At 42.9% G+C, this 24,791-nt stretch overlaps 1 protein-coding gene and 1 long non-coding RNA gene across 2 annotated transcripts in view; one reads left to right on the forward strand and one right to left on the reverse strand.

Annotated features, from left to right (window-relative positions):
- Positions 1-23,410, reverse strand: part of HADH (hydroxyacyl-CoA dehydrogenase) — a 44,587-nt gene extending 21,177 nt beyond the window's left edge. Inside the window, exons 1-2 of the mRNA XM_084872893.1 lie at positions 23,167-23,410; positions 1,496-1,624 (exon numbers count right to left, since the gene is read on the reverse strand). Of these exons, the coding sequence (XP_084729019.1) occupies positions 1,496-1,624; positions 23,167-23,298 (261 nt within the window). The 5' untranslated portion in view covers positions 23,299-23,410. The remainder of the gene's footprint in view (positions 1-1,495; positions 1,625-23,166) is intronic.
- A 103-nt stretch (positions 23,411-23,513) lies between these two features.
- LOC311617061 overlaps positions 23,514-24,791 on the forward strand; it is a 39,447-nt gene continuing 38,169 nt past the window's right edge. The window contains exon 1 of the long non-coding RNA XR_014794044.1: positions 23,514-23,674. This is a non-coding gene — a long non-coding RNA (uncharacterized lncRNA). The remainder of the gene's footprint in view (positions 23,675-24,791) is intronic.

Below are 24,791 nucleotides of genomic sequence, written 5' to 3' on the forward strand. Positions count from 1 at the left end.
TGAAATTCATGGAAGGGCCTTGAAGAATTATACTAAACAAAAAACAAATACAGTATGATTTCACTTATTGAAGTTTTTATAATAGGCAAATTCAGACAGACAGAAAGAATGGAGGTTAAGAGAGACTAGGGAAGAAGGGAATGGAGAATTATTGTTTAATGGGTACAGTTTGGAGAGATGAAAAAGTTTTACAAACTGTGGTAATGGTTGTATAACAGTGTGAATTAATTAAAGTCACTGAGTTAAAATGGCAAATTTTTTATATGTATTTTATCAAAATAATTTTTTTTCTTTTAATGCTCACCCAAAGATGTTTTTTTTATTGACTTGAGACAGAGAAAGAGAGAGAAAAAAATGGGCGTGAGACATAAACATTTATCAGTTGCCTCCCAACCAAGGATCGAGCCTGAAACGTAGGTATGTGCCCTGACTAGAAATCAAACTTAACCACCTCTTTTGGAGTATGTATGGGGTGACGCTCCAACCAACTGACCCACCTGGCCAGCGTGATAAAAAGACTTTTAAAGGGACCCATTCACATCCTCATGGATTCCTCAGATGAAAAAGAACAAAATCCCCACCTGCACTCTTCTCTGCCTGTATACGGAGAATTTTCATTCAAGCCTCAAGGAAATCGATCCTAAGCAAATTTAACAAAGTGACAAAGATAAGCAAAGATGCACCAGGATGACTTTTGTAGTACTTCTAATTATTTGTGAAGGAGTCAGTGAAACAGGGTCCCGGCCGTCCAGGCCTTTCTCAAGTTCCTGCACCTCTGGCCCTGCTGAAAGTGACAATGACTGTATTTTCCTCTCTCACAAGTATATCAATAACAGGCATACCTAAGCAACTGAAAGTTGCTATTGAAACACAGTATTTATAGTCTCGTTCTCTTGTTAACTTACAAGTACGAGAATTATCTTCCTGTTTTTCTCTCGTGCATCCTTATAACACAATAGGTGTCATTCAATCCTAAACTCTCAGTGGACAGAATGAGTTCACCACCTGCAGAACTTTCTCCTCAACCTCAGATCCCACCCAACAATGTGGTTATTTACTTCTCCTGTTTTTTAGTGATTATGTATATATTGGTCTAAAGTTATGTTTAGTGATTATGCTATTATATTGGTCTAAAGTTATGGAGAAATGTTTTACATAAACAAACTGAAAAAGTAAGCAAGGGCCAGCACTTTACCCTTCCTTCAAAAATGTGAAACGGCCGAGGCCGGTTTGGCTCAATGGATAGAGAGTCGGCTTGGGGACTGAAGGGTCCCGGGTTCGATTCCGGTCAAGGGCATGTACCTTGGTTGCGGGCATATCCCCAGTAGGGGGTGTGCAAGAGGCAGCTGATCGATGACTCTCTCTCATCGATGTTTCTAACTCTCTATCTCTCTCCCTTCCTCTCTGTACAAAATCAATAAAATATATATTTTTTTTTTTAAAAAGTGAAATGGTCAGAGAACTGATCTTGAAGATGCTGAGAACAAGAAATTACCTGGGGATTGTCTGCAAACTTCTTCTTGGCTATTTTCTTAAGGCTTTCCTCAATTCCCTTTTTGGATTTTGCCAGGATGTCATCTGCCTGGTCCACCAACACTACTGTGTGGCCAGTAGCTGCAGCAACCTAAAGCAAAAGAATAATAATAATTTTATTTAGAAAAGAAAATATAAAAGCTAAATAAAGAGTTTCATATTCCTCATGAACTCTACCACTATTCTAGTCAAAATACTAAGTCAGCATAATAAGGCCAACAATATCTTAGACACAGAGTTTTTGCTAAAAACACAGCTCTCACCAGGCACTGTTCTAAACCCTTTATGTCAGTGGTTCTCAACCTTTTTAATGCCACGACCCTTTAATACAGTTGCTCATGTTGTGGTGACCCCCAAACATAAAATTATTTTCTTTGCTACTTCAGTAATTTTGCTACTGTTAATGAATCGTAATATAAATATCTGTGTTTTCTGATGGTCTAAGGCGACCCTGCTAGGGGTACGCAACCCACGGGTTGAGAACCGCTGCTATAAAGCCTAATACCATCGGAAAACACAGATACTTACATTACAGTTCATTAACAGTAGCAAAATTACAGTTATGAAGTAGCAATAAAAATTATTTTATGGTTGGAGGTCACCACAACACGAGGAGCTGTATTAAAGGGTCGCGGCATTAAAAAGGTTGAGATCCACTGCTTTATGTGAATGATGACAAATTCTCAAAACCTGAGGTTTAAATTAAAGGCCCCATTACAATTACCTCCTGTACAACACCAAAGCCACAAGTGATGTGTAGCTACTGAAATTAATTGAAATTAAGTAAATTAAAAATATAATTCTTCTGTAAAGTATATGATTGTCCAACTACTATGCTATACATATGAAACTAATACAAAATAATGAATGTAAACTGTAATTGAAAAAAATGTATTTTAATTTCAGTTCCTCAGCTGCACTAGCCATATTCTAACGCTCCATGGTCCCCCACATCCGTCCTCAGAGCTGGCACGTCTGCATGGCTCTACGCCTCTGTTCTGCTCTTCCGCAGTCCTTACATCACCAAGAGGTAAGATTTAAACTCTAGTAATGGTACAAACAGACTCTTGTCCCCAAGGGTTATGTAGTAACAAGACTCCTATTTAGGAGGGCAATTCCCCTCCCTTCCCCATGCCCACTGCAGCCGAATCCCGAAGGTACTTTAGTGAAACTGCCACAACTTTGAAAGCAACAGTTTAGTTTAGCCACAGTCCCTATGTCATCACAGTTTGCCCATAGCTTTGGCCAAGGCTGTGGAATGGTTGATGTGACTAAAAATAGATCTGGTAACATTAGAGGCAGATGTTGTAAGTGAATGAGTTCAAGCCATAGGTAACTGGGCACATGCGACCTGATGCAAACATACATGACACAAGAGGCCAGACACTGAGATGCCTCTCTGGGTGTGAGAAGCCTTGCAGAGCCATTGCTTGGGAGTTTCTGAGGCGCCAAAGCTGCATAGGAGAGGGGCAGATCAGCGAGAATGAACCTGCCCGGAGATGACAGAAAAGAGAACAGTTGACTCTTGAACAACATGGGTTTAAAACTTCACTGGTCCACTTATGTGTGGATTTTGTCCCATAAATACTGCAAATGTATTTTCTCTTCCTTATGGTTTGCTTAATAACATTTTCTTTTCTCTATTTATTGCAAGACCACATATAACATACAAAATATGTGTTAAGCGACTGTTTACGTTATTGGTAAGGCTGCAGGTGGGCTATTAAGTTTAGTTAAGATTTGGGGAGTCAAAAGTTATATGTGTATCTTTGACTGCACTTCTAACCTCCACATTTACTAGGGTCAACTGTATATGATTCTAAACCACTGTCAGGAGATTTGTGAAACCAGGCAGCTAAAACTCAAAGAAAAAGGAAGGGGGGAAAAAAAAGAAAGAAAGGAAGGAAGGAAGGAAGGAAGGAAGGAAGGAAGGAAGGAAGGAAGGAAGGAAGGAAGGAAGGAAGGAAGGAAGGAAGGAAAAAAAGAAAGAAAGAAAGAGCGAGTGAGCAAACTCAAAGGCAAAGAGGTGCAAATCCCAAAGAAAGATTTCCAAAGAATAAATACTTTTAAAAATGGTAAGATAGGTTTCAAATGGAGGTTAATTACAATTTTCCCCCACCCACGCTTCTCCCCTGAAAGCTGCAAGTCTGTGCCTGTGGAGCCTGGAGACGGTATCCAAGCCCACCCAGGGACCAAGGAAAGGAAGTCTGCCAGGACCAGACAGTCTGATAAGCCCAGCAGGGCAAAGGGGTGAAGGAGGAATGAGTCATCTTGATAAAAGGGCACAGGCAGTCAGGCAACTTGCCCTCTGGGCAGAAGCCCAGGCTGCAAGCCAGCAGGCAGCACCGTCAAAGTAAAACCATGTCCAGAAAGCAAAACACCCACTGACCCAGACAAGAGTCCCCCCTAAGCAATGACAGACCAAGGCCCATCTAGCCAGCACCTCAATCACTGGACACAAATGTGGAAGTCCAATTCAATAAATTCAAAGAAAAAAGTAAGAGCAACTTTAGAAACTGTATAAAGACCATGTAGCAGGCCTGAGACTGTTTTCACCCTGGGCTGGCATCAGGGAACTCAGACTTGGGGAGGGCTCTCACCATTCCCTGGTAAGAATGGCTCGCTGCACCTGGACTCTGTGCACCATGGTTTATGATGAACACCGGCTTTCCTTCTGAGCTCGGAATTCTAGTACTTGCTAGGTAGAGGATGCCTGCGTGACCAGCCCCAATAAGAGCCCAGGGCTCTGGGTCTCTAATGAGTGTGCCTGGTAGACAGCACTTCATACGTGCTGTCACAGCTTGTTGCTGGAGGAATTAAGTATGTCCTGTGTGACTCCACTGGAAGAGGACTTTGGAAGCTTGGGAATGGTCACTCCAGACTTTACCACATTAGCCTTTCTCCTGGCTGATTTTGCTTTATATCCTCTTGCCCTAAAAAATTATAACCATGAGACTAAAGTCATACCTGGGTCTCCAGTATCCATGAGAGGATTCGTTCCAGGACCCGCTGTGGCTACCAAAATCCACAGATGCTCAAGTGCCTTATTAAAATGACATGGCATTTGCATAGAACCTATGCACACCCTTCAGTGTACTTTAAATCAGCGGTCACCAACCTTTCAGACTTCATGGATCATCTGTGGTCACTGGTTGGTGACTGCTGCGTTCATGATCTCTAGATTACTTATAAGGCTTAATGCATTGTAAATGCTATGTAAATAGTTGTTATAATGTATTGTTTAGGGATCAACTTTCTGGAATTTTTCTTTATGAGTATTTTAAATCCAAGGATACATAACCAGTAGATATGGAGGGCGGGCTGTGAGCCTTTTTAGTAAATAACCAAATCTGGAGGTGGGAGGGCAAAGGGGTTTGATGGTGGTGAACCCTGACATAGAAACTAAGAAAATAAATCTCAAATTCCAGATGGAGCTGCTGATGAAATCAACCTGCTTTGAGACAGGCACTCCCGGGGAGCAGCTGAAGGGGGGCGGGGTGACTGCCAAATGCACATCCTCTGCAAGGCTGTGGCAAGCAGGGTGCTGGCTGGCGAACCTCCTACTTTTGTTTTGGCTCCTGTGTTCTGACAGTCCCTCTGGAATGACACAAGTGACTTTCACTTCGTTCCTTTTAACCTCTAACTTAGCTAGACCAGACAATAGTTCCTTAGCTTCCCAGCTGCCTGGTCCAAGCCCCCTTTCCCCACCTCCCCTCCAGCAGGCATCACTCAGGCGTTTTTGCTCCTCAAGGTATTGGGGAATAGAGGGAATTCAAGCACATTTGGTACAAGATGAAGTCAATGCTGAAGGAAACAGAGGGGGGGAAAGAGGGCAAAGTCCTTTTATCTAGAGACATTGTGATTTCACTTAGAAAATATGAAAAACAAACTATATATGGTTCCATACATGGATTGTCAAATAAGATAAAAATTGCCATGGTGAGAATCCCATCAGGCAGCAGATGTCAGAGGCTGGCTAAGAGGAGTACACCGGGAACTGGCCAGCTCCATAAAGCACTAACCTTAAAGAGGGGGGCAGAACAAGCAAGAGAGGTGACATCGCACTGTTTTTCAAAGTCATCATCATCCTGTTTGACTGTGATAGTCACAGGGCATTTTTTTGTTGTTGCAGATGAGCCATAATGCTAGCCTTATAGTACACCTTGAAGGTGTAAGCAGAACCAAATCTGGAGAGGAAGTACCCTCAAATATTCAAGTAAACAAAGAGACGTTATAGAGACAATAACATTCAACCAGAAAAAACCATGGCCGAAAAACATTTCAGCCTAAATGCTAACTTTCCACTCCTGTCCTAAGTCCTCTGATAAACTGCCCCGCCTCCCCACGAGAAGACTGGACCATTCAGTCACTACCCGGCTTCACCCGGGGTCTGAATGAGCACACTTCAGACAACACACATAGGTAGACAGTGGCCAAAAAACAACTATTAATTCAAGGTGACCTTCAAGAGAGCCAAGTGCACATGTCAGATGACCATGTGAAAGTGACAGAGTATGTGAAACACTTGTTAATTTTCCCCTCTCACCCAGAAGAGGTGAAAGCAGGGGCCAAACCTAACAGAGAGGAGGCGGCAGGTGTTCTTTCCCCGTTTCCGCAAAACTTCCCGGAGCCGCACGCACAGTGGAAGAAGCTGCTCCCATGGAACTCGGCTCAATGCTTCTCCCTTTCTCAAATCACTGGAGCACTTTCTACAATTTTGGACTCTCCAAAATGTCTAAACTGGTATTTCTGGTCTAGTGAGAAAGCAACACTTGTATGCTCTAAATATTATCCCTGGAAGGTTTTTAAATTTTTTGTAAACCTTTCTACTTTAGCTTTTCTTTCCTTGGTTTAGGAAAATACAAAGGGAATCTTATGATGTAGTTATTCCAAGACACTGAGAAAAAGGATATCCCAGTTTCAACCCAAAGTGAATACGGATGGTCTGAATGAAGAAAATCAGGAGAAAAAGAGATATTTGGCAGGGGGAGGGGGGAAGGGGGGAAGAGAGGTATAAGAAGGTATCAGGGGATAAATGTTGATAATGTAAGGAGATGTGAATTGGGGTGATGATCAAACAATACAATATGCAGGTGATGTATTATAGAATTGCACATCTGAAACCTACATACTTTTATTAACCAATGTCACTCCAGTAAATTCAATAAAAAATAAAAAAAGAGGAAATTTAACTCTCCATCATTTTACGATAAAGCACTGTTATGCAGGCCACAATTTATTGCATAGCAATAAACTACCATAACAGCATAACGCAAAGTGATTTCAATTAGAGCAGTATTTTCATTCCATTATGGCTAATGCTCAAATCCCTTGTAATCATTTCTTGCAGTCATATCCTAGGGACACACGGTTGGCACACGGTTTGCAAGGCAACTTCGTCCTCTCAAACCCCAGTGCCAGCCCGCAGTGAGCACTCAATGCACAGTTGCTGAATGAATCAGTGATGAATGAAGCATATCTAGCTCACTGTTTGGTACACATTAGATGCTTAATAAAATATCCATAGGACTATGGGGTCCAATGTTGGGATTGGTATTCCTCTCCTACTGTGTGTCTAAATGGCCTATCACAGGATGTACTCAGGATGCAAGCAATCTGTCCCTTCCCCCCACAAGACCCATGTCAGCCCTGACAGCTGGGTGACTCTTATTTCAAACTGGCTCAAACAACTGAGGCAGCCTTAAGCATGGCTAGGCAGCCACAGGCCACTCAGAGGCCATCTCATTTCTGAAATTTTAATCAGTTTTGTTTCTCTCCAAGATCTGAGAGGGCTTATAGAGGCAATAGTCTCTACCTACCCTCAACTAGTCTTTAAAAAGAAAAAAAAAGCCAGCCCTGGCAGGCATTGCTCAGTAGTTAGATCATCGGTCCGTGCACTAAAGGGTCACAGGTTCAATCCCCAGCCTGCTGAGTATGAGAGGCAACTGACAGATGTCTCTCTCTCACAGATATTTCTCTCTCTTTCTTTCTCTCTTCCCCCAACCCTTCTGCTCTCTGAAAATCAATGGAAAAAAATATCCACAGGTGAAGATTAACACAACAAGAACAAGAAAAAAGAAAAAAAGCTAAATGAAACAAAAATAAGATGTCCTGTACTGAGGACCTACTGAGGGCTGAGCACATAGCTGTAGGTTCCAGGACAATTTCTGATCAATCCAACAACTCTGTTGAAGAAGATATCATCCTCATTTTGCAAAAGAAGAAAGAAAATTAGAGAGGTGGGGGGTCACTCGCCCAAGGTCACTCAGCTGTGAGGCTGTGTAGCCAGGTTCCAAGAACCAGGCTCCAGAACTTGTCTTCTTGTAACCTAGATTGGAGTACAAGGAATGCTGCCTGATTTGTTGAGACAACCAGATTTCAATAGACAATACTCAAATGCTATCTTATAGAAATGTCATGGAACTGATACTTGGTATTTTTCCCCCGCTTTACTTAGTAACTATGATAAACTCGATGAAATAACAATAAAATTCCTCCTAAATAACCACTTGTTAGCTCCTCCCCAAACTAAAGTCCAAACTAATACACCTTTGCAGTCCTTATGAAACTGGCATCATAGTCCATTTTATAGATGAGGAAACTGGGCCCTGAAGAGGTTAAATAACATTTCCAAAGTCCCACGGCTGGTAACACATACGCAGCCTTCGGTTCAATCAAATCACGGTCCTATCCACAGCAAAAATGACCTGACAAATAAGAACACCTATACAGACAAATGACAGTTTCCATGTGAGCATTAAAGACTCCAAAGTGCCCCTCAACACCCATGGCTCTAGGATAGGGGCACCCAGTGTGGGTCCGGGACCAGCTGCACCCCCACCTGGGAACTTATTAGAAATGCACATTCTTGCCCTGCAGGCCTGGCTCAGTGGTTGAGTGTCCACAAAGCCTTTGGGGGCGGGGGGAGGGAGGGCACTGTCACAGCAAACTGAGAGTCTGGACCTGAAGCCAGGGCTGCTTGCATCCTGAGCCCTCCCATGCGGGCTGTTCCTGGCCCCAAAAAGCAGGGCTGGGTCTAAGGGAACAGTCTGAGGCGCTTCCAAGCTGGAAAAGGGCTGGACTCGGACGGAGCCTATCTGCTGCCTGTGACAGGAAACACTCCTTAAGCTCTGTGGGCTGTCTTATCTGTAAAAATGAAGTGATAGAGCTGTTGGAGGATTAAATGAGTTAATGCATGTTAAATACCCAGAAAGGTGTTGGCTGTATCACAACAGCTGGTTATTTTTATTCTAGGCAGCCTCCTTCCTCCTGCAAGAATCTGAGGCCTAGCACTGGCTCCAGGTACAGCCTCCTAAAATAATTTATTTTGTTTTTGAGCTTACACCTTTCTGATCCCAAGACGTGTTCTCTTTCTGATTTCCACTTTCAGGTTTTCCCTTCTATGACCTTTCACTTTTACAAACAGGCTTGGCTCTCTCTTCAGTTAAAAAAGAAAGTAAGAAAAAAGGAGTGGGGGAAGCACAAACATCCTTAGCCACCTGAAGCTGGCCTCGCTTTCTGACCAAAGTCCTTCAATTCCTGAGTGGCACACAGTGTGGAGCACAAGTTCCAGAACCAGACTTCCCAGGCTTAACCAGGGGCTTAGCTACTCACTACATGACCTTGAGCAAATGATGCAGCCTCTCTATATACTACCGTATTTCCCCGAAAATAAGACATCCTCCGAAAATAAGACCTAGCGCATGGAAAGATAAGACATCCCCTGAAAATAAGACCTAGCGCAACTTTGGGAGAAAAAATTAATATAAGACACTGTCTTATTTTGGGGGAAACAGGGTAATAGAGTTTCCTGATCCCATCTTACAGGTTTGTTGTGAGGATTAAAGTGCTCAGACCAGTGCTGGGCACATGGAAGACGCACAATGCTTGTTAGCTGATGCTCTCCTCACTACATCAGGTGTTCCACTCTCTCCTGAGCCATGCAATTCACAAACTAGCAACATGGTTCCCCACCACCACCTCTGGATTGGATCACAGGTTCTTATCAATGATCTTCTGATTGCTAAAGCCAATGCCTGTTTTTGGCTCTGCCTTGTGCAGCCTGCACACTGCAACTAGGGCTTCTTTTCTGAAAAGCTCTTCAGTTTCTTATCTCTGTCTATTCATTTGAGATATATTAAGTGACTTTTCTTAATCTTCTCAGACTCTAAACAAAAGTATCTTTTAAGTTTCTGCTTTCAATATTCTTTTCATCTGGAATCATCCTCATAATTCCAACTGTGCTAAAACCAGCATTTCTGTCCTAAACTACAGTCATCATCTTGATCCTGAAACCAGTTCCTCTTGACCTTCATTAATGGTGCCACTTTTCTGAGGGGCATCATCTGACTGAACAAAAACGTTTCCTTTAATTTATCCTTACTGTCCAAAGAAACTCCATTCATTATTCAAGGCCCATTTCAAATGCTACATGCTCCATTGAAGCCTTTCTCCCCAATAAATGTACTCTTTCCTCTTTTTGAAACCTATTTTTATTGCTTTTATTATGCTACTTTATACCAAAGTAAACTGTGTCATTTGGATCTTTGTGTAACAATCTCTGCTCTTAGATTTAAAATCCTGCAATGGCAGAAATTGATTTGGTCTTTGTAGCACCTAATATGTATCACATGCCTTGCACATGATGGCTGTCTAATAAATAACTACTAACTACCTAACACTGCAGAGCAGTAACCTGAGCCTGTACTCTTCTCCAGCCATGGCAGCTCCCCTTTCCCTGCTAGTTCGTGGCTCCAGGCCCCTGCCTAAGTGACTCCCACCACCAGGAGCTGCCTGGGGGACTCCAACTCATCCTTCATAAGCCAACGCAAGCAATCTCTGCTTTAGGGAAACCTCTCTTAAACTCTAGGAGAGGCAGTCACTTCCTCTTGTGCTTCCCCTGATTTACATATATAGCAGGTCTTTCATACAAGACTTCAAATACTGAGAGAAAATAAATAACAGAGTATGAAGCTGGTGTGAGCCACTAAAGGCCACTCAGTTATGTAATAATGGTAGCCCACCACCCCCAGGACTTTAACACAAAAGCTATTTTATGAAAAATCTCACATAACTGCCCTGGCTGGTTTTCTCAGTGGTAGAGCACTGAGCCAGGGACCAAAAGGTCACAGATTCCCGGTCAAGGGCAAGTGCCTCGGTTGCAGGTTCAATCCCTGGCCCAGTCAGTGCAAGCAGAAGGCAACCAACTGATGTGTCTCTTTCACGTCAATGTTTCTCTCTCCCCCTCCTCCCTCCCTTCACTCTCTCTAGAAAGTCAATGGAAAAAAATACCCTCCGGTGAGGACTTAAAAAAATCTCACAAATCTCAGCAAAGAGGTCACTAACCAACCAGTATGTAGGAGAAATTCCAGGTATTAAAGAAGAAAGATGGAAAAGTTTACCAACATCAACTTTTGATGATGAACTCAAGATGTTACCTGGAAAGCTTTCTAAAACAGCTGCTGCATCATCCACTTCAGACTCTGAAGTTGATGTTGCCACAAACACCAAAGCAGTGTGGTTCTGGCACAACCCTACCTGCAGCCCACCAGAATTTCCAGTAATATAAATTATAAGTAATACTATTATACAATAAATGCTTTTGCCCATTTCTCTGTAAAAAAGATCAATAAATATATTTTTTAAAGAACGAATAAAATGCCTAGGAATAAACTTAACCAAGGAGGTAAAAGACCTGTACATTATAAAACATTTTATAAGAAAACTGTAAGACATTGATGAGAGAAACTGAAGAAGACACAAATAAGTGGAAAGATAGTCTCATGGACTGAAAGAATTAATACTGTTAAAATATCCATACCACCCAAAGTAATCTACAGGTTCAAGCAATCCCTATAAAAATTCCAATGGAATTTTTTACAGAAATAGAACAAACAATCCTAAAATTTGGATGGAACCATGAAAGACCTCAAAGAGCCAAATAAATCTTGAGAAAGAACAAAGCTGCAGACATCATGTGCCCTGATTTCAAACTATATTACAAAACTATAGTAATCAAAACAGTATGCTACTGGCAGAAAAACGGAGACAAAGGTCAATGGAACAGAGATAGAGCCCAAAAATAAACCCACACATACATGGTCACTTAATTTATGATAAAGCAGCCAAGAATATACAATGGGGAAAGAACAGTCTCTTCAACAAATGGTGTCCAGGAAACTAGACAGTCACATACAAAAGAATGCAACTAGACTGCTGTATTACACCGAATCCAAACGTTAACACTTGAAGTCACTAAACTCCTAGAAAAAAGACAGGAGACAAGCTCCTTGACATAGGTCTTATGATGATTTTTTGGATTTGACACCAAAAGCAAAGGTAACAAAAACTAAAACAAGTGGGACTATATCAAACTAAAACACTTCTGCACAGCCAAGGAAACCATCAACAAAATGAAAAGGTAACATACTGAATGGGAGTAAATATTTGCAAGTCATATATCTGATAAGAGGTTAATATTCAAGACATAAAAATCACTCATACAGCAAGAATAAGTAAATAAATAAATCTAATATAAAAATGGGCAGAGAAACTAAATGGTTATTTTTTCAAGTAAGACATACAGGTGGCTAAGAGGTACAAGAAAAGGTGCTCAATATCACTAATCATTAGGGAAATGCAAATCCAAACCACAATGAGATAGCACCTCACACCTGTTGAAATGGCTATTATCAAAGAGTCAAAAAGTAAGAGTCGAAGAGGATGTGGAGAAAAAGAGGACCCTTAATCACTGGTGAAAGGAATGCAGATTGGTGCAGCTACCATGAAAAACAGTTTGACAGTTTCTCAAAAAATTGAAAACAGAACTACTATATGTTCCAGCAATTCCACTTTTAAAAAAATGAGAGCACTAACTCACAAAGATACATGTATCTGTATGTTCATTGAAGCACTATTTACAATAGCCAAGATACGGAAGCTATGGAATCAACCTCAGTGTCCATTGATGGATGAGTGGATAAATGAAATGTGGTGTATATGTATGTGTACACACGAGAGAGAGAGAGAGAGAAAGATAGAGAGAGAGAAAGAGAGAGAGAGAGAGTGAGAGAGAGAGAGAGAGAGAGAGAGAGAGAGAGAGAGAGAGAGAGAAATGTTATTTAGACATTAAAGAGGAGTAAATCTTGCCATTATAACACTGATGGACCTTGACGGCTTCATTTATACTAAGTGAAATAAGTCAGATAAAGAAAGACAAAAACCATATGGTCTCCCTTATATGTGGAATCTAAAAACAAACTGAGCTTATGGATACAGAGAACAGATTGGTGGATGCCAGAGACAAGGGAGTGGGCAACGAAGAGGGTTAAAAAGTACAAACTCCCAGCTCTATAGTTAGCAATACTATATTGTATATTTGAAAGTTGCTAAGAGAGTGGATTTTGAAAGATTTCATCACAAGAAAAAGTTATAACTACGTATACATATGGTGACAGATATTAACTAGCCTTATTATGGTGATCACGTCTCAATATATACAAAAATGGAATCATTTATGTTGAACATCTATAACTAACATGCTATATTGGCAATTATATCTAAATTTTTAAAAAGGAAGGAAATTATTGACACATGCTACAACACAGATGAACCGTGAATATATATTAGGTGAAATATTTCAGTCAGAAAATACTGTATGATTCCACGTATGTGAAGTACCCAGAATAGACAAATTCAGAGACAGAGGGTGAAGCAGTTTCGCCAGGGACTGGGGAGAGGAGAGATAGGGAGTTGTTTAATGGGTATGGAGTTTTGGTTTTGCAAAATGAAGAGCGTTCTGGAGATGGATGATCATGATGGCTTTCCAAGAACGTGCATGTACTTAAATGCCACTAAACGGTATATTTTTAAGTGATTACAATGATAAATTTTATATGTATTTTTACCACAATCAAAAAACAAAGACCACTGATCTGATTTAACACAATACCTTCATTTTACTAAGGGGAAAAAACCATAAACTAAAGCAGAAAAATTATTAACCTAAGATCACATGCAGGCACTAGTGTGCCACCTAAATGTAATTCTGTAAAAGGTAGTTCTGTCTAGATTGCTTACTCCATCAAACTCTTCAAAGGATCCCTGTGTCACAGAATAAAACTCAAGTTCCTACACCTGGCATGCAAGGCCCTCCAGGATGGGGGTCCGCCTCCTCCCCAGATACAGTGTTCACTGTTGCCTGGCACTCCACCACCACGAGGCCTGTAGCTCCGTGCATCTGCTACACCTCTCACCTCCAGGCCTTTGCACTGTCCACACCTCCCCGACTTCACCTCATTAAATATGCCTGAGTATCACCCTATATACTAAGCTTCCTTACTCCAAGATCCTGTCAGGCCCAGGCTATGTGTGCCTCATGCTCCTATAATATCCCCACACCCCCTTACCACTGCACCCATCGTAATGTGTATGATCACTTGCGTAAGTGCCATCTCCCCTACTCTTTTACTGCAGGCTCCTGACTAAATGTCATTCATCTTGGTCTGCTGAGTACTTGGACCACACCTGGCGGTGATGGACCCTCAGGAAATGGAGACAACACTATATGTGGTGGAAAAGCCAAGGTGAGACTAGATCTTTTGATGGTCCAGAGCTGTTTTCATCAGGGTAACTGAGGGCCTCCCCTCACATTGTGAACATAATTATTTTCTTGAGGGTTCTTACTTAGGAATGAATTTCATGGGCCTTGGATACAAGTATTCCGTACTCATTCCTGAATTATGCAACAGTGCCACCCAATTTATTCCAACTTTCTGAGAATGAGATGGCAGTGGAAGAGAGGACCACAAAAAGTAACAGGACTCTTTTCCTGGTCCCATAAACATCTGTTATTTTTATAATAAGTAAGGAAGACTCTTGCTGGCACTTTGAGTGACCATAATTTAATCAATCCTTTGAGAACTCTTGTTCTCTATGACAGTGATCTACACACTGTAAGACTTTGAGGACAAGCAATCCTGCAATGGAAACATTTTATTTGAAGGTTATGTCCTCAGCTCCATGACTTCTCTAGCCTTGGTGGAAGACAGGCTTAGCCAGAGAGAAATATTTTTAGACAAGGGTGCTTCAGAGCTGTAAAAATAGGCCCAGTGAATAGGACACTTGTCAAAGCCAGAGTACTCTAGCCAGAGCGTCAAGTAAACATGCCCAGCAGAAGCAAACATATCACCAGATTGGAAGCATTTTCTCTAAAGCATAGCCTGAATGGTGAATTTTTATTTATTTATTTATTTATTTATTTATTTATTTATTTTTAATATATTTTATTGATTTTTTTACAGAGAGGAAGGGAGAGAGATAGAGAGTTAGAAACATCGATGAGAGAGAGTCCTTGATCAGCTGCCTCTTGCACACCTCCTACTGGGGATATGCCCGCAACCAAGGTACATGCCCTTGACCGGAATCGAACCCGGGACCCTTCAGTCCCCAAGCCGATGCTCTATCCATTGAGCCAAACCGGTTTCGGCCTGAATGGTGAATTTTTAAAAATATATATTTTTATTGATTTCAGAGAGTAAGGGAGAGGGAGAGAAAGACAGAAACATCAATGATGTCATAGAATCACTGATTAGTTGCCTCCTGCATGTCCCACACTGGGAATGGAGCCTGCAATCAAGGCATGTACCAACTAGGAATCAAACCATAACCTCCTGGGACATAGGTCAACGTTCAACCACTGAGCCACGCCGGCCAGGCTAAATGGTGAATTTGTAAGAACTATGTCCACTGTTCAGTGAGGTGTCCCATAGGCCCGAACACTATAGGAGTGCGTTTCATCAACATCACATTCTCTCGGAAAAATCGAAAATCTGCACAAACTATCTGCCACAGTGGAGTTCCAATTGCCTCCTGCTCCCCAGAATAAGTGCATGCAATCAGTGCTGCCCACGCTGACTGTGCCCGAGGCTCCCGTGCCTTGCCAACAAGGAGTGGCTTTGGGTCCTCATGATTTGATCTCAAAGAGAAGCCACAAATCAGTTATATCTCTCAGAGCTGGCAATTCTGGGTTTATAATTATCCCTGTCTGTGTAATACCATGAACTCTGCCATCATCAGGAGTTGTCTTCACCAACTTGAACAATCAGAAAAAGGCATTCCTTTGAGACTTTCAACCACCACTTACCACTAGAGTCAGCTAGCTTATTCTTAAAACAGTTGAATTCATTGGTTGGCCTATTTATAAAAACTTAGATTTTCCTATTTCACAAAGTATTTTTAAAAAGCCAAGATAATGCGCCCTGACTGACCAGGACTGGGGAATCTGCAACTCAGGAACATGTCCTTGACCAGGAATCAAACCTATGACCCTTCAATGCACAAGCTGATGCTCTAACCACTAAGCCAAACCGGCCTGGGCTAAATACATACTTTTTCAAAAAATTCAATAAGCATCTGGGTTTGGTAATGTAGAGAAAATAATTTCTCTTCCAGGACTCTCCTAAAAATTCTGGGAAAAAGGGATAACAGGACATATTGATGGCCATCAACCAAGTCTTAGTTATATTTAAGAATATCTGCCCTCAATGGATAGAGCGTCGGCTTGGGGACTGAAAGGCCCTGGGTTCGATTCCGGTCAAGGGCATGTACCTTGGTTGCGGGCATATCCCCAGTAGGGGGTGTGCAAGAGGCAGCTGATCGATGACTCTCTCTCATAGATGTTTCTAACTCTCTATCTCTCTCCCTTTCTCTCTGTACAAAATCAATAAATAAATAAATAAATAAATAAATAAATAAATAAATAAAAGAATATCTGCCAAAACCAGTTTGGCTCAGTGGATAGAGCGTCAGCCTGTGGACTGAAAGGTCCCAGGTTCGATTCCGGCCAAGGGCATGTACCTTGGTTGCGGGCACATCTCCAGTGGGGGGTGTGCAGGAGGCAGCTGATCGATGTTTCTCTCTCATCGATGTTTCTAACTCTCTATCCCTCTCTCTTCCTTTCTGTAAAAATATCAATAAAATATATTTAAAAAAATAAAAAAAGAATACTATCTGAAAGATGCTGCCATGATGGACACTTTCTGGGTAGAGAAGAGAGCTCTGAATACAAACTGCTCTCTAGGAATATTAGTATGCAATGTCTGTTAGTATGAGTGGCGTTTTAGTGGAAGGACTAATTAAGAGGCTCCCACAAGAATCCAGGTAACAATGCGTGGTTCAGGAATCACAGAGGAAAGCACAGGGGAGAACCCCTCATGGAGGAGAGACTCACAATCTTTTTCAGTGTGGGTTATAGGTCAACGCTCAACCCTATCTGACCATGACCCTACCTTCAGAGTGCATGTGGCTGGAAGAACAACAATGGTAATAATAAGAGGAGGAAACTCTCTGGAAAAGTTAGAGGGAACATGATGAATTGAATTTTGGTAACTGACTTGGAATCTATTGGCAGGAAGATGGTAGCAGAGCATCCAAATGGAGATGATCTAACTTTGAGTCTAGCTGGTATCTGTTGATTCCAAATAGCCACAAAGGACCCCCTTGTCTGTGGAGGCCACATCTCCCCAGAAGACAGCAGAGACCAGAGGTGCAGGCACAGCTATGGTTATCTCAGACTCGGGGATCTCTGGCCAGCTGAACAGGAGTTGAGAGAACAGAGTCCCAGCCCCAGCTCTGCCTCTGACCCTTGACCCCAATATCATCTCTGTAGGAGTAATTATTAAAATGGTCACATTACTTTGAATGGAATAAAATGTTACATTTGTAGAATTTTTAAAGTGCCAGGCTCTGTTGTAAATGCTTTTATGAATTCACTATAATACCCAAAAATGTCTATATGGAGCACTAAGATTTTTTTCCTCAACAATTCATATGGTCTTAAAAATCTTTAGAATTGTTTGATCTCCCCATATCTCCCTATTAAATATCTTCCAAGATAAAAGAATCTAAAATAAGAGAAGTCAACACCAGATTAGATCTGAGGGAGCTATATTGAAAGCATTAAATGAACAATTACCATTGAACACACGAGTATGACTCTAAGCACTTAGCTCATTTGCCTGTCATAACATTGTGATAGCATATATGGATTCCCAGGTAAGGGACAGAGGCAGAGAGGGTTAAATGACTTGCCCAAGGTGCCCACAGCCAGAAGAGGAAGGGCTGGGGTCCACACTCCAGCAGGCACCTCACAGCCTGCTCAGTTTCAAGCACTGAACCACCACTCACCAGAAACTATCCCACCGCATGGTTAGCATAACCCCGGGGAGACACAGAACAGAGCGCAGCAGCGTTATCTTCCAGGAGAGCTGGGCAGTGAGGGGGATGCCTAAGGCAGATATGGGGAGAGGAGAGAAGGGGGAGGAAAGATAATTAGAAACTCAAGTAGGGGACAAATAACAGTGAGGCTGTACCTACCACAGAGCAGAGAATTCCCCAAACCTGACTGAGGTGTCATTTCTGCTCTACAATGTCCAAAGGTATTCCATGGCATTCTTTTTATGCTGGTCAGCCCCTCCGAAAGTCCAAGAACTAATATGCTGACAGAAGCTGGTTTACTGTCACGAGGAGCGGAGAACCGCCCAATGAAGATGTGAGCAACAATACAGGAGGTGAGGAAGAATGTCATGACAAACATATCCCATACCCTTGAGGAGGAAGTTAACACCTGGGAATACAAAATTCCTTCCATAAGAACACTCACAAGAAGAGACTGTGTCAGTCTCCTACGATCCCCAAACCTCCCCCAGGCCACTGCACTGTTTTCAAGCAAATTTCAACAGAGGTGAACTCACTGCAAAACAGAGAGAATACAGAACAACTCTGAACCCTCTTCTATTTGGCATCAGGAAATTCAGAGCTGGGGGAGGGAAGAGAACGGTGAACAAATGCAGAGGCTGGGAGAAGCTTCTGGGTCCACCTGAGTCCTCATCAAGCATCACAAATGTCAGGAAAATGTTCCTCTGTAGGTGAGAATGTTGCCCCCTCCCTTCTTTTGTTTAACAGCCTAAGGAGTTCTCCTCAGAAGAAATGTGCACTTTTTGCTTTTTAAGAGGGACCAAAAATAAAAGCAAAGAAAAGTTTTGGGTGAGAAGAACCTGGATCCAACCCCCTTCAAGATGCAAACTTTCTCACTTCCTCCAAGAAGTGTAGAGCATTAAAAGGAAGTCTGTACTGGAGCCTTGAGAAATCCAGCCTCAGAAATTCCATGCCCAGGGAACTCACTGACTCCTCACCAGTACCTTAATGAAAGTTCTCTGGGCTGCTTGTATGAAAAAAGGCAATGCACAAGAAAACCTTATAAAGAACTCATTCTGTAAACTGCAGAAAAGCACAGCTAGTTCCTTTCTTCCCTTTTTTCCTCGTTTATACAACAAGAAACAACCTGATCCCCACTCAAGGGTCATTCGATGCTGTAAGCTTTGCCAGCCCAACTATCCAGCTGAAGACAAATTGGCAATCAGAACCAAGTCAGAAGTGTATAATGGGCAAACAAAAATAACAAGTTAACCTGACTTAAATATTAACCTGCGGCCTAAGCAAATTTTTAAAATTTAAAACAAACGAAACAAATGACAGGCAAAGTAGACATCCTTGGGGAATACATATGTACAAATGACCTGTGCACTGATCAATTGTAATTAAGCACAGACCTCACTTGTCTTAAATTGCTTAACTGTTCAAGAAATGTGTCAGGCTCCCACAAAATCTGTTTAATTTTTTCCATGCTACTCAGCATAAACTGGAATACAGCAAAAATGATAAATAAAAAAATATTATGGACACAGACAACAGTGTGGTGATTGCTGGAAGGAGGGGGATGGGGGAGGTGGAGGTTATAGAAGGGATAAATGGTGATGGAGACTTGACTTGGGGTGGTGAACACACAATACAGTGTACAGATGATCTGTTACAGAATTGTGCACCTAAAACCTGTATGATTTTGTTAACCAGTGTCACCCCAATAAATTCAATAAAAAGGAAGCAAAGATTGTAAACAGAACTACACCTTAAAATTAAAGCTACTTCAGAAAGAGTTCAGGAGAGTGAAGCTAGATGTGACTTAATAGCCTACCTTAAATGCTAGTTTGTGCTTGTGGGGGTTTTGTTTGTTTGTTTGTTTTATTAATTTTAGAGAGGAAGGGAGAGGAGAGATAGAAAGATCAATGATGAAAGAGAATCATTCAGTGTCATCCCATGCACCCAAAGGTTGCCGGTTGGAGGTCGGGGCACATATGTAAGGCAACTGATCATTGTTTTTCTCTCACACATTGGTGTGTGTCTCTCTCTCTCTTTCTCTCTCTCTCTCTCTCTCACTCTCTCTCTCTCTCTCCTTTCAACCCTTGCCCTTGCCCTTGCCCTCGCCCTCTCCCTCGCCTTCTCCCTAAGCATGTCCTCAGGTGAGAATTAGAAAGAAAAAAAAAGCTGTATGAGGATGAACAATACAACAGGGAGGACAAAAAGTGCCTTCACTCTTTTCAGAGGCCCCTGGACAACTGGCATTTACCAGTCAAGATTAAGTGAGATTCATGCCGAAACCGGTTTGGCTCAGTGGTAGAGCATCGGTCTGCGGACTGAAAGGTCCCAGGTTCGATTCCGGTCAAGGGCATGTACATTGGTTGCGTGCACATCCCCGGTAGGGGGTGTGCAAGAGGCAGCTGGTCGATGTTTCTCTCTCATCGACATTTCTAGCTCTCTATCCCTCTCTCCTCCTTTCTGTAAAAAAAAAAAAAAAATCAATAAAATATATTTTTTTAAAAAAAGAAAAGAAGAAGTTATAAAAGACTAAGTGAGATTCAAAACTCTGGGGAGGGAGGGCATGTATGGGGGGGATGGAGGGGAAGGGTATATGTACACGGATAATTTAATAAAAAATAAAATTAAAAAAAAGATTGAGATGCAACAGATTCACAACCAATATTCTCCACCTACACATTACAGACCTACCTTAGCAGCAACAATCTGAGATGGTATGAGGGGTTAAGGACAAGCAATGAAGATAATAATCATAAAGGCAGCTAACCCTTTGTGAGCTCTCACTAGGTGCCAGACACTGACTTGTGCTAATTCACTCAATCCTCTAGATTCTACTATGAGGCTAGTGCTGGTATGAGTCCTAGTTTAGAGATTAGTAGGCACAGAGGTGAAGTAACTTTCCCATGTTAAGACAGCCAACGTGAGGCAGAGCCAGCATATAGGCCATCCAATTCCCCATACTGAACTGGAGCCAATCTCCAGTCAAACACATCAACTTCTCTTTGTGGCACTTAATCGGCAGAACAGATTCACCCTCTACCAAAAGTGGTAGGTCAAGGAGCATGAAGAATGAAGCAATACTGCTTAGAACTACAAACCTGAAGGTGGAGTCCAAAATGGATCAGCTAAACTGCTGAAACCAACCAACCTACTGCTGAGAGTAGCACAGAGGTGTTCTGCAGGAAAGTGTGGTTCCCTCCACAGGATTAGAGCTTCCATCTAAACTTTAGATTCTAAAGTGACTGAGGCTCTTGTAAAACTTGTTCTGTAAGAATGGAACTACTTACCCTATGACTGTCCACTATTTCAACTTTTGGAATGGCAGTCCATTGTATTTCCAACCTGTGGATAAACAGCTCTCGCCCCCACCCCACCCTTAAATTTCAAAAGGCACTCACTCCCCTGGTCCAACTATTCACATCTGTGTTCCCATCGATGTCACCCTCCTCCCCCCTTTCTGAAATGAAAGCTCCAATACTATATCCATAATTTTAGGTGCTACCTGTGGGCATGGTTGTGCGGGATAACACCCCTTTCTGGGCAATAATGGATATAGAATTCTAAGAGCTGAACAACCTGAAACAATGCTTTCTACTTAGTTTCTAATCCGCTTCCACTGATGTCTTCAAGTCACCATTAACAAAGTTTTTTGGACCCGTTTTTTCCTATATTGGTACTAGAGGACGGGTACATGAATTTGTGCACAGGTGGAGTCCCTTGGTCTGGCCGGCGATAGGGGTGAATTGGGGGGTTTGGTTACCCAGGCCCCATTGGGGCCAATCAGGGCCAACCAGCGGTGGGGAGGGACTGCGGGAGGTTGGCTGGCTGCAGGAGATTAGCTGTGGGAGCGCACTGACCACCTGGGGGCAGTTCCTGGACTGAGTGTCTGCCCTCCGGTGGTCAATGTGTCATCATAGAGACCGGTCAACCTGTAGAGAGGTCAACAGGTCATAATGGTCACAGGCTTTTATATATATAAATGGTAGGCTTAAGGCCCTAATATTATCTTGTTTTTAAACAAATACATTATTTTATACCTTCCCACAACAAATCTCACTCTCACAGCTGTGGGAGGTTTTTGGTGGAGCAGGGGAATACAAGTGTGCTCAAGCTTGAATATCCTATGATATAGTATAATATTTGGAACGTTTAGGTTAAAGGGACTTACTCCTCACATCTCACGTAGAACGTAGATAAGGGGACACCATAACCTAGCAGCAAAGGCATCCACACAATAAAGAGGGAAATGTATGTCCAAACACATTATCTCGGAAGAGAGAAATGGAAAACTGTAAGAAGTTGGATAAAAAATTAATTAAATACATATTTTAGGAGACAATGCGATCAAATTAATATGTTGCAAAACGTGTGCAGGGAGAGGAAAATTAAGATATATAATAATAGTCAATGGTTTTTAAAAGAGCAAGCATGGAAATGTGGACTTGACTGGAAAGACACTGAAAAATAAACTCTTTCATGACTGTAGCCACTGCATTTGAATACTCCACTAAGAAAAATTGGATAATGGCCTCCACTTCAGCAATACAATGATAAATATAATCAACTAAGACACGGGAATCGAGGTTCTCCAATACCAGCAGGAATTTGCTGGGTGGAGGGGTGGAGAAGCAGCAAATATCACAGTATCCAGCTAATCAATTGCACAACTGACCTTGAGCCACAGTTAGGCTGAAACACGGCAGTCTTGAAGATGGACATTGAGACTGGAGGCCCTCGGCCCCTTTGTCTTCTCCCACCTTCTCCAAGCCCCTCAAACGTGCAGTTCTCAGCAAAGTGGGAACTAGGTCAAAGGTCAAAGTTGCCTTGCAAGGCCTCTGGCGGACTAACAGGGCCTCCCAAGCTCTTACTAGGTAACTTTTTACAAAGTGCTACAAAAGCGATGAATATTACTATTCTTTGTAACCCAGAAAGCAAAGGAAACACACGGGAGGTTGGAAAGAGATCCTTTTAGGAGAGCATTAAACTGCTCTTACAAAGACCGTATAATTCTAAAAAAGTTCCAGGTGTCTGGAAGCAATTCAGGTGTAAGCCAAGAAGCAAGCAAGCAAGTTATGTCTCAGCCTTGGACACGTACAATACTATCTTCTCTCAGCAGAACCCAGTTCCAAGTGCACTCGCTAGCACGCTCCACCCAGCCCCCCTGGGGCCCTGGGCCCGGCTGGAATTTAGAGATCAGGAAACTGAGGCTCGGCCCCAAGACACTGTATCTTTGGGGAATGACCACGCACAGGCCCAGAGGCAAGACGTTTCAACTACACGGGGGAGGAGCACGGTGAGAATTCCCGGGTGCCCCGTGCACCCCGGTCTCTCCGCGGATCACCCCGCCGAGCCGCGGGCCGCCAGCGCTCCCAGTTCCGGTGGCAGCAAAGCGAGCGGGTGCGCTGCCAGGGGGCGGCTCACCTGGGCAATGCCGGCGCCCATCAGCCCACCGCCGATGACCGCCACGTGCTTGATGACGATTTTCTTCGCCGTGGCTGAGGCTGTGGACGAAGAGGACACACTGCGCACAAACTGCCTGGTGACGAAAGCCATGGTGCTGCGGGCAAACGGAGGCGGCGGCGGCGGCGTTCGGACTGGGCTAAGAAAGCGCGACTGCAAGGCACTGACTGCCAACAGACCTCTGGGGGCGGAAACGAGGCGGCCCCGCCTCCCAGCGTTCCCCGGGCGTTCCCATGACGTCACCGGGGAAGGGGCGGGGACTCGCGGCCCGCTCACCTCATTGGCGGAGGCGGTGGGGACGGCCCTCTAGCGTCGGAGCGCGGCGCCTACGTGGGCTGGTGCGGGCCGCCGCCGCCTTCTGCCGCGGAGCTGGGGGCTCTCAGCGGCGGATCCTGGAGCTGGACCCCGGGTCGCAGCGGGGCAGGGCGGTTAGCGTGCAGGCCATTCCTCGGAAAGCCGCAGACACCTGGTAAGATGGAGGCAGACTGTGGACTAATTACATCATCGCCTCTGATGCTCCTGCAAACCTCAGCGCCGAGTTTATATGTGATCTTTGGCGGTGATGCTGAAGGGACCCAAAATGAGCAACCTTGATTCATGTCACCAAGTAACCAGCCCTAGGGGTTATTTTATTCCTGTGGATAACGAGTGTTTCCCGCTAAGTCAGAAATAAACCAGCTGCCCAACAATCGAAATAAATGTCTAACAGCCCATGATGAGTCTCAATGTAAAGATCACGCCCAGAGAGTTAGTTACTCATTTCAATGTTAGACATCTGATGGTTTAAGGTCAAAGGGAAACTTGTAGAGTAATTGATACCAACTAGGCTAATCTCCCTCGTGTAATTTTGAATTACAATAACTTAGTAATAGAGAACTTTATTCACTTATTTTTAAATATGTAATAAGAACTCACAAACTCACCATGGAATCAAAAGTAATCTCCTTCTATGGGACATATGTACCTAAGGAATTCTGTGTTCACCATTCCTTTGCTTTGATCTCATCTAATCCTGTAAAAATATGGGAGAAGCACTTTTGCTGAGGACTGTCGGTCTTGGGAGAAATACGGTCACATCCAAAGAGTAAAGTCCATTAAATGTTAGAATGTAGCAAATGCAAAAAGCCATGGGATCAGAAATGGAAAAGGAAAATTACACAGAGAAACCTGGTAATTTGAAGAATTAGTGTATTAGAAAAGAAAGGTTTCAAGCATGTTCAAAGGTAGAGACAAGAAAAATATTGCCACAGGAGAAGAGGAATTTGGTGTGAAGAGAGCAAAGATCATAAATTAGGAGGGTGCATGGATGATCCCTAGATGGATTTTAACCTTTCACTCTCAGTTACAAGTTATGTCTGATGCAAGGCCAAACATGTTCTAATGACAGTGTTGTCACTATATTTCTTAATTTCTTTTTTGTTAATCCTCACCCAAGGATATTTTTTTCATTGATTTTTAGAGAGAATGAAGTGGGGGTTGTGGGCGGGGGAGAAGGTGGGGGGGGGTGATGCGGGAGGAAGAGAAATATCAATGTGAGAGAGATACATTGATTGATTGTCTCCCACATGCGCCCTGACCTAGGAGCC

This window comes from Pipistrellus hanaki (genome assembly GCF_964339955.1).
Source record: "Pipistrellus hanaki genome assembly, chromosome: 1".
NCBI classification, from domain to species: Eukaryota; Metazoa; Chordata; class Mammalia; order Chiroptera; family Vespertilionidae; genus Pipistrellus; species Pipistrellus hanaki.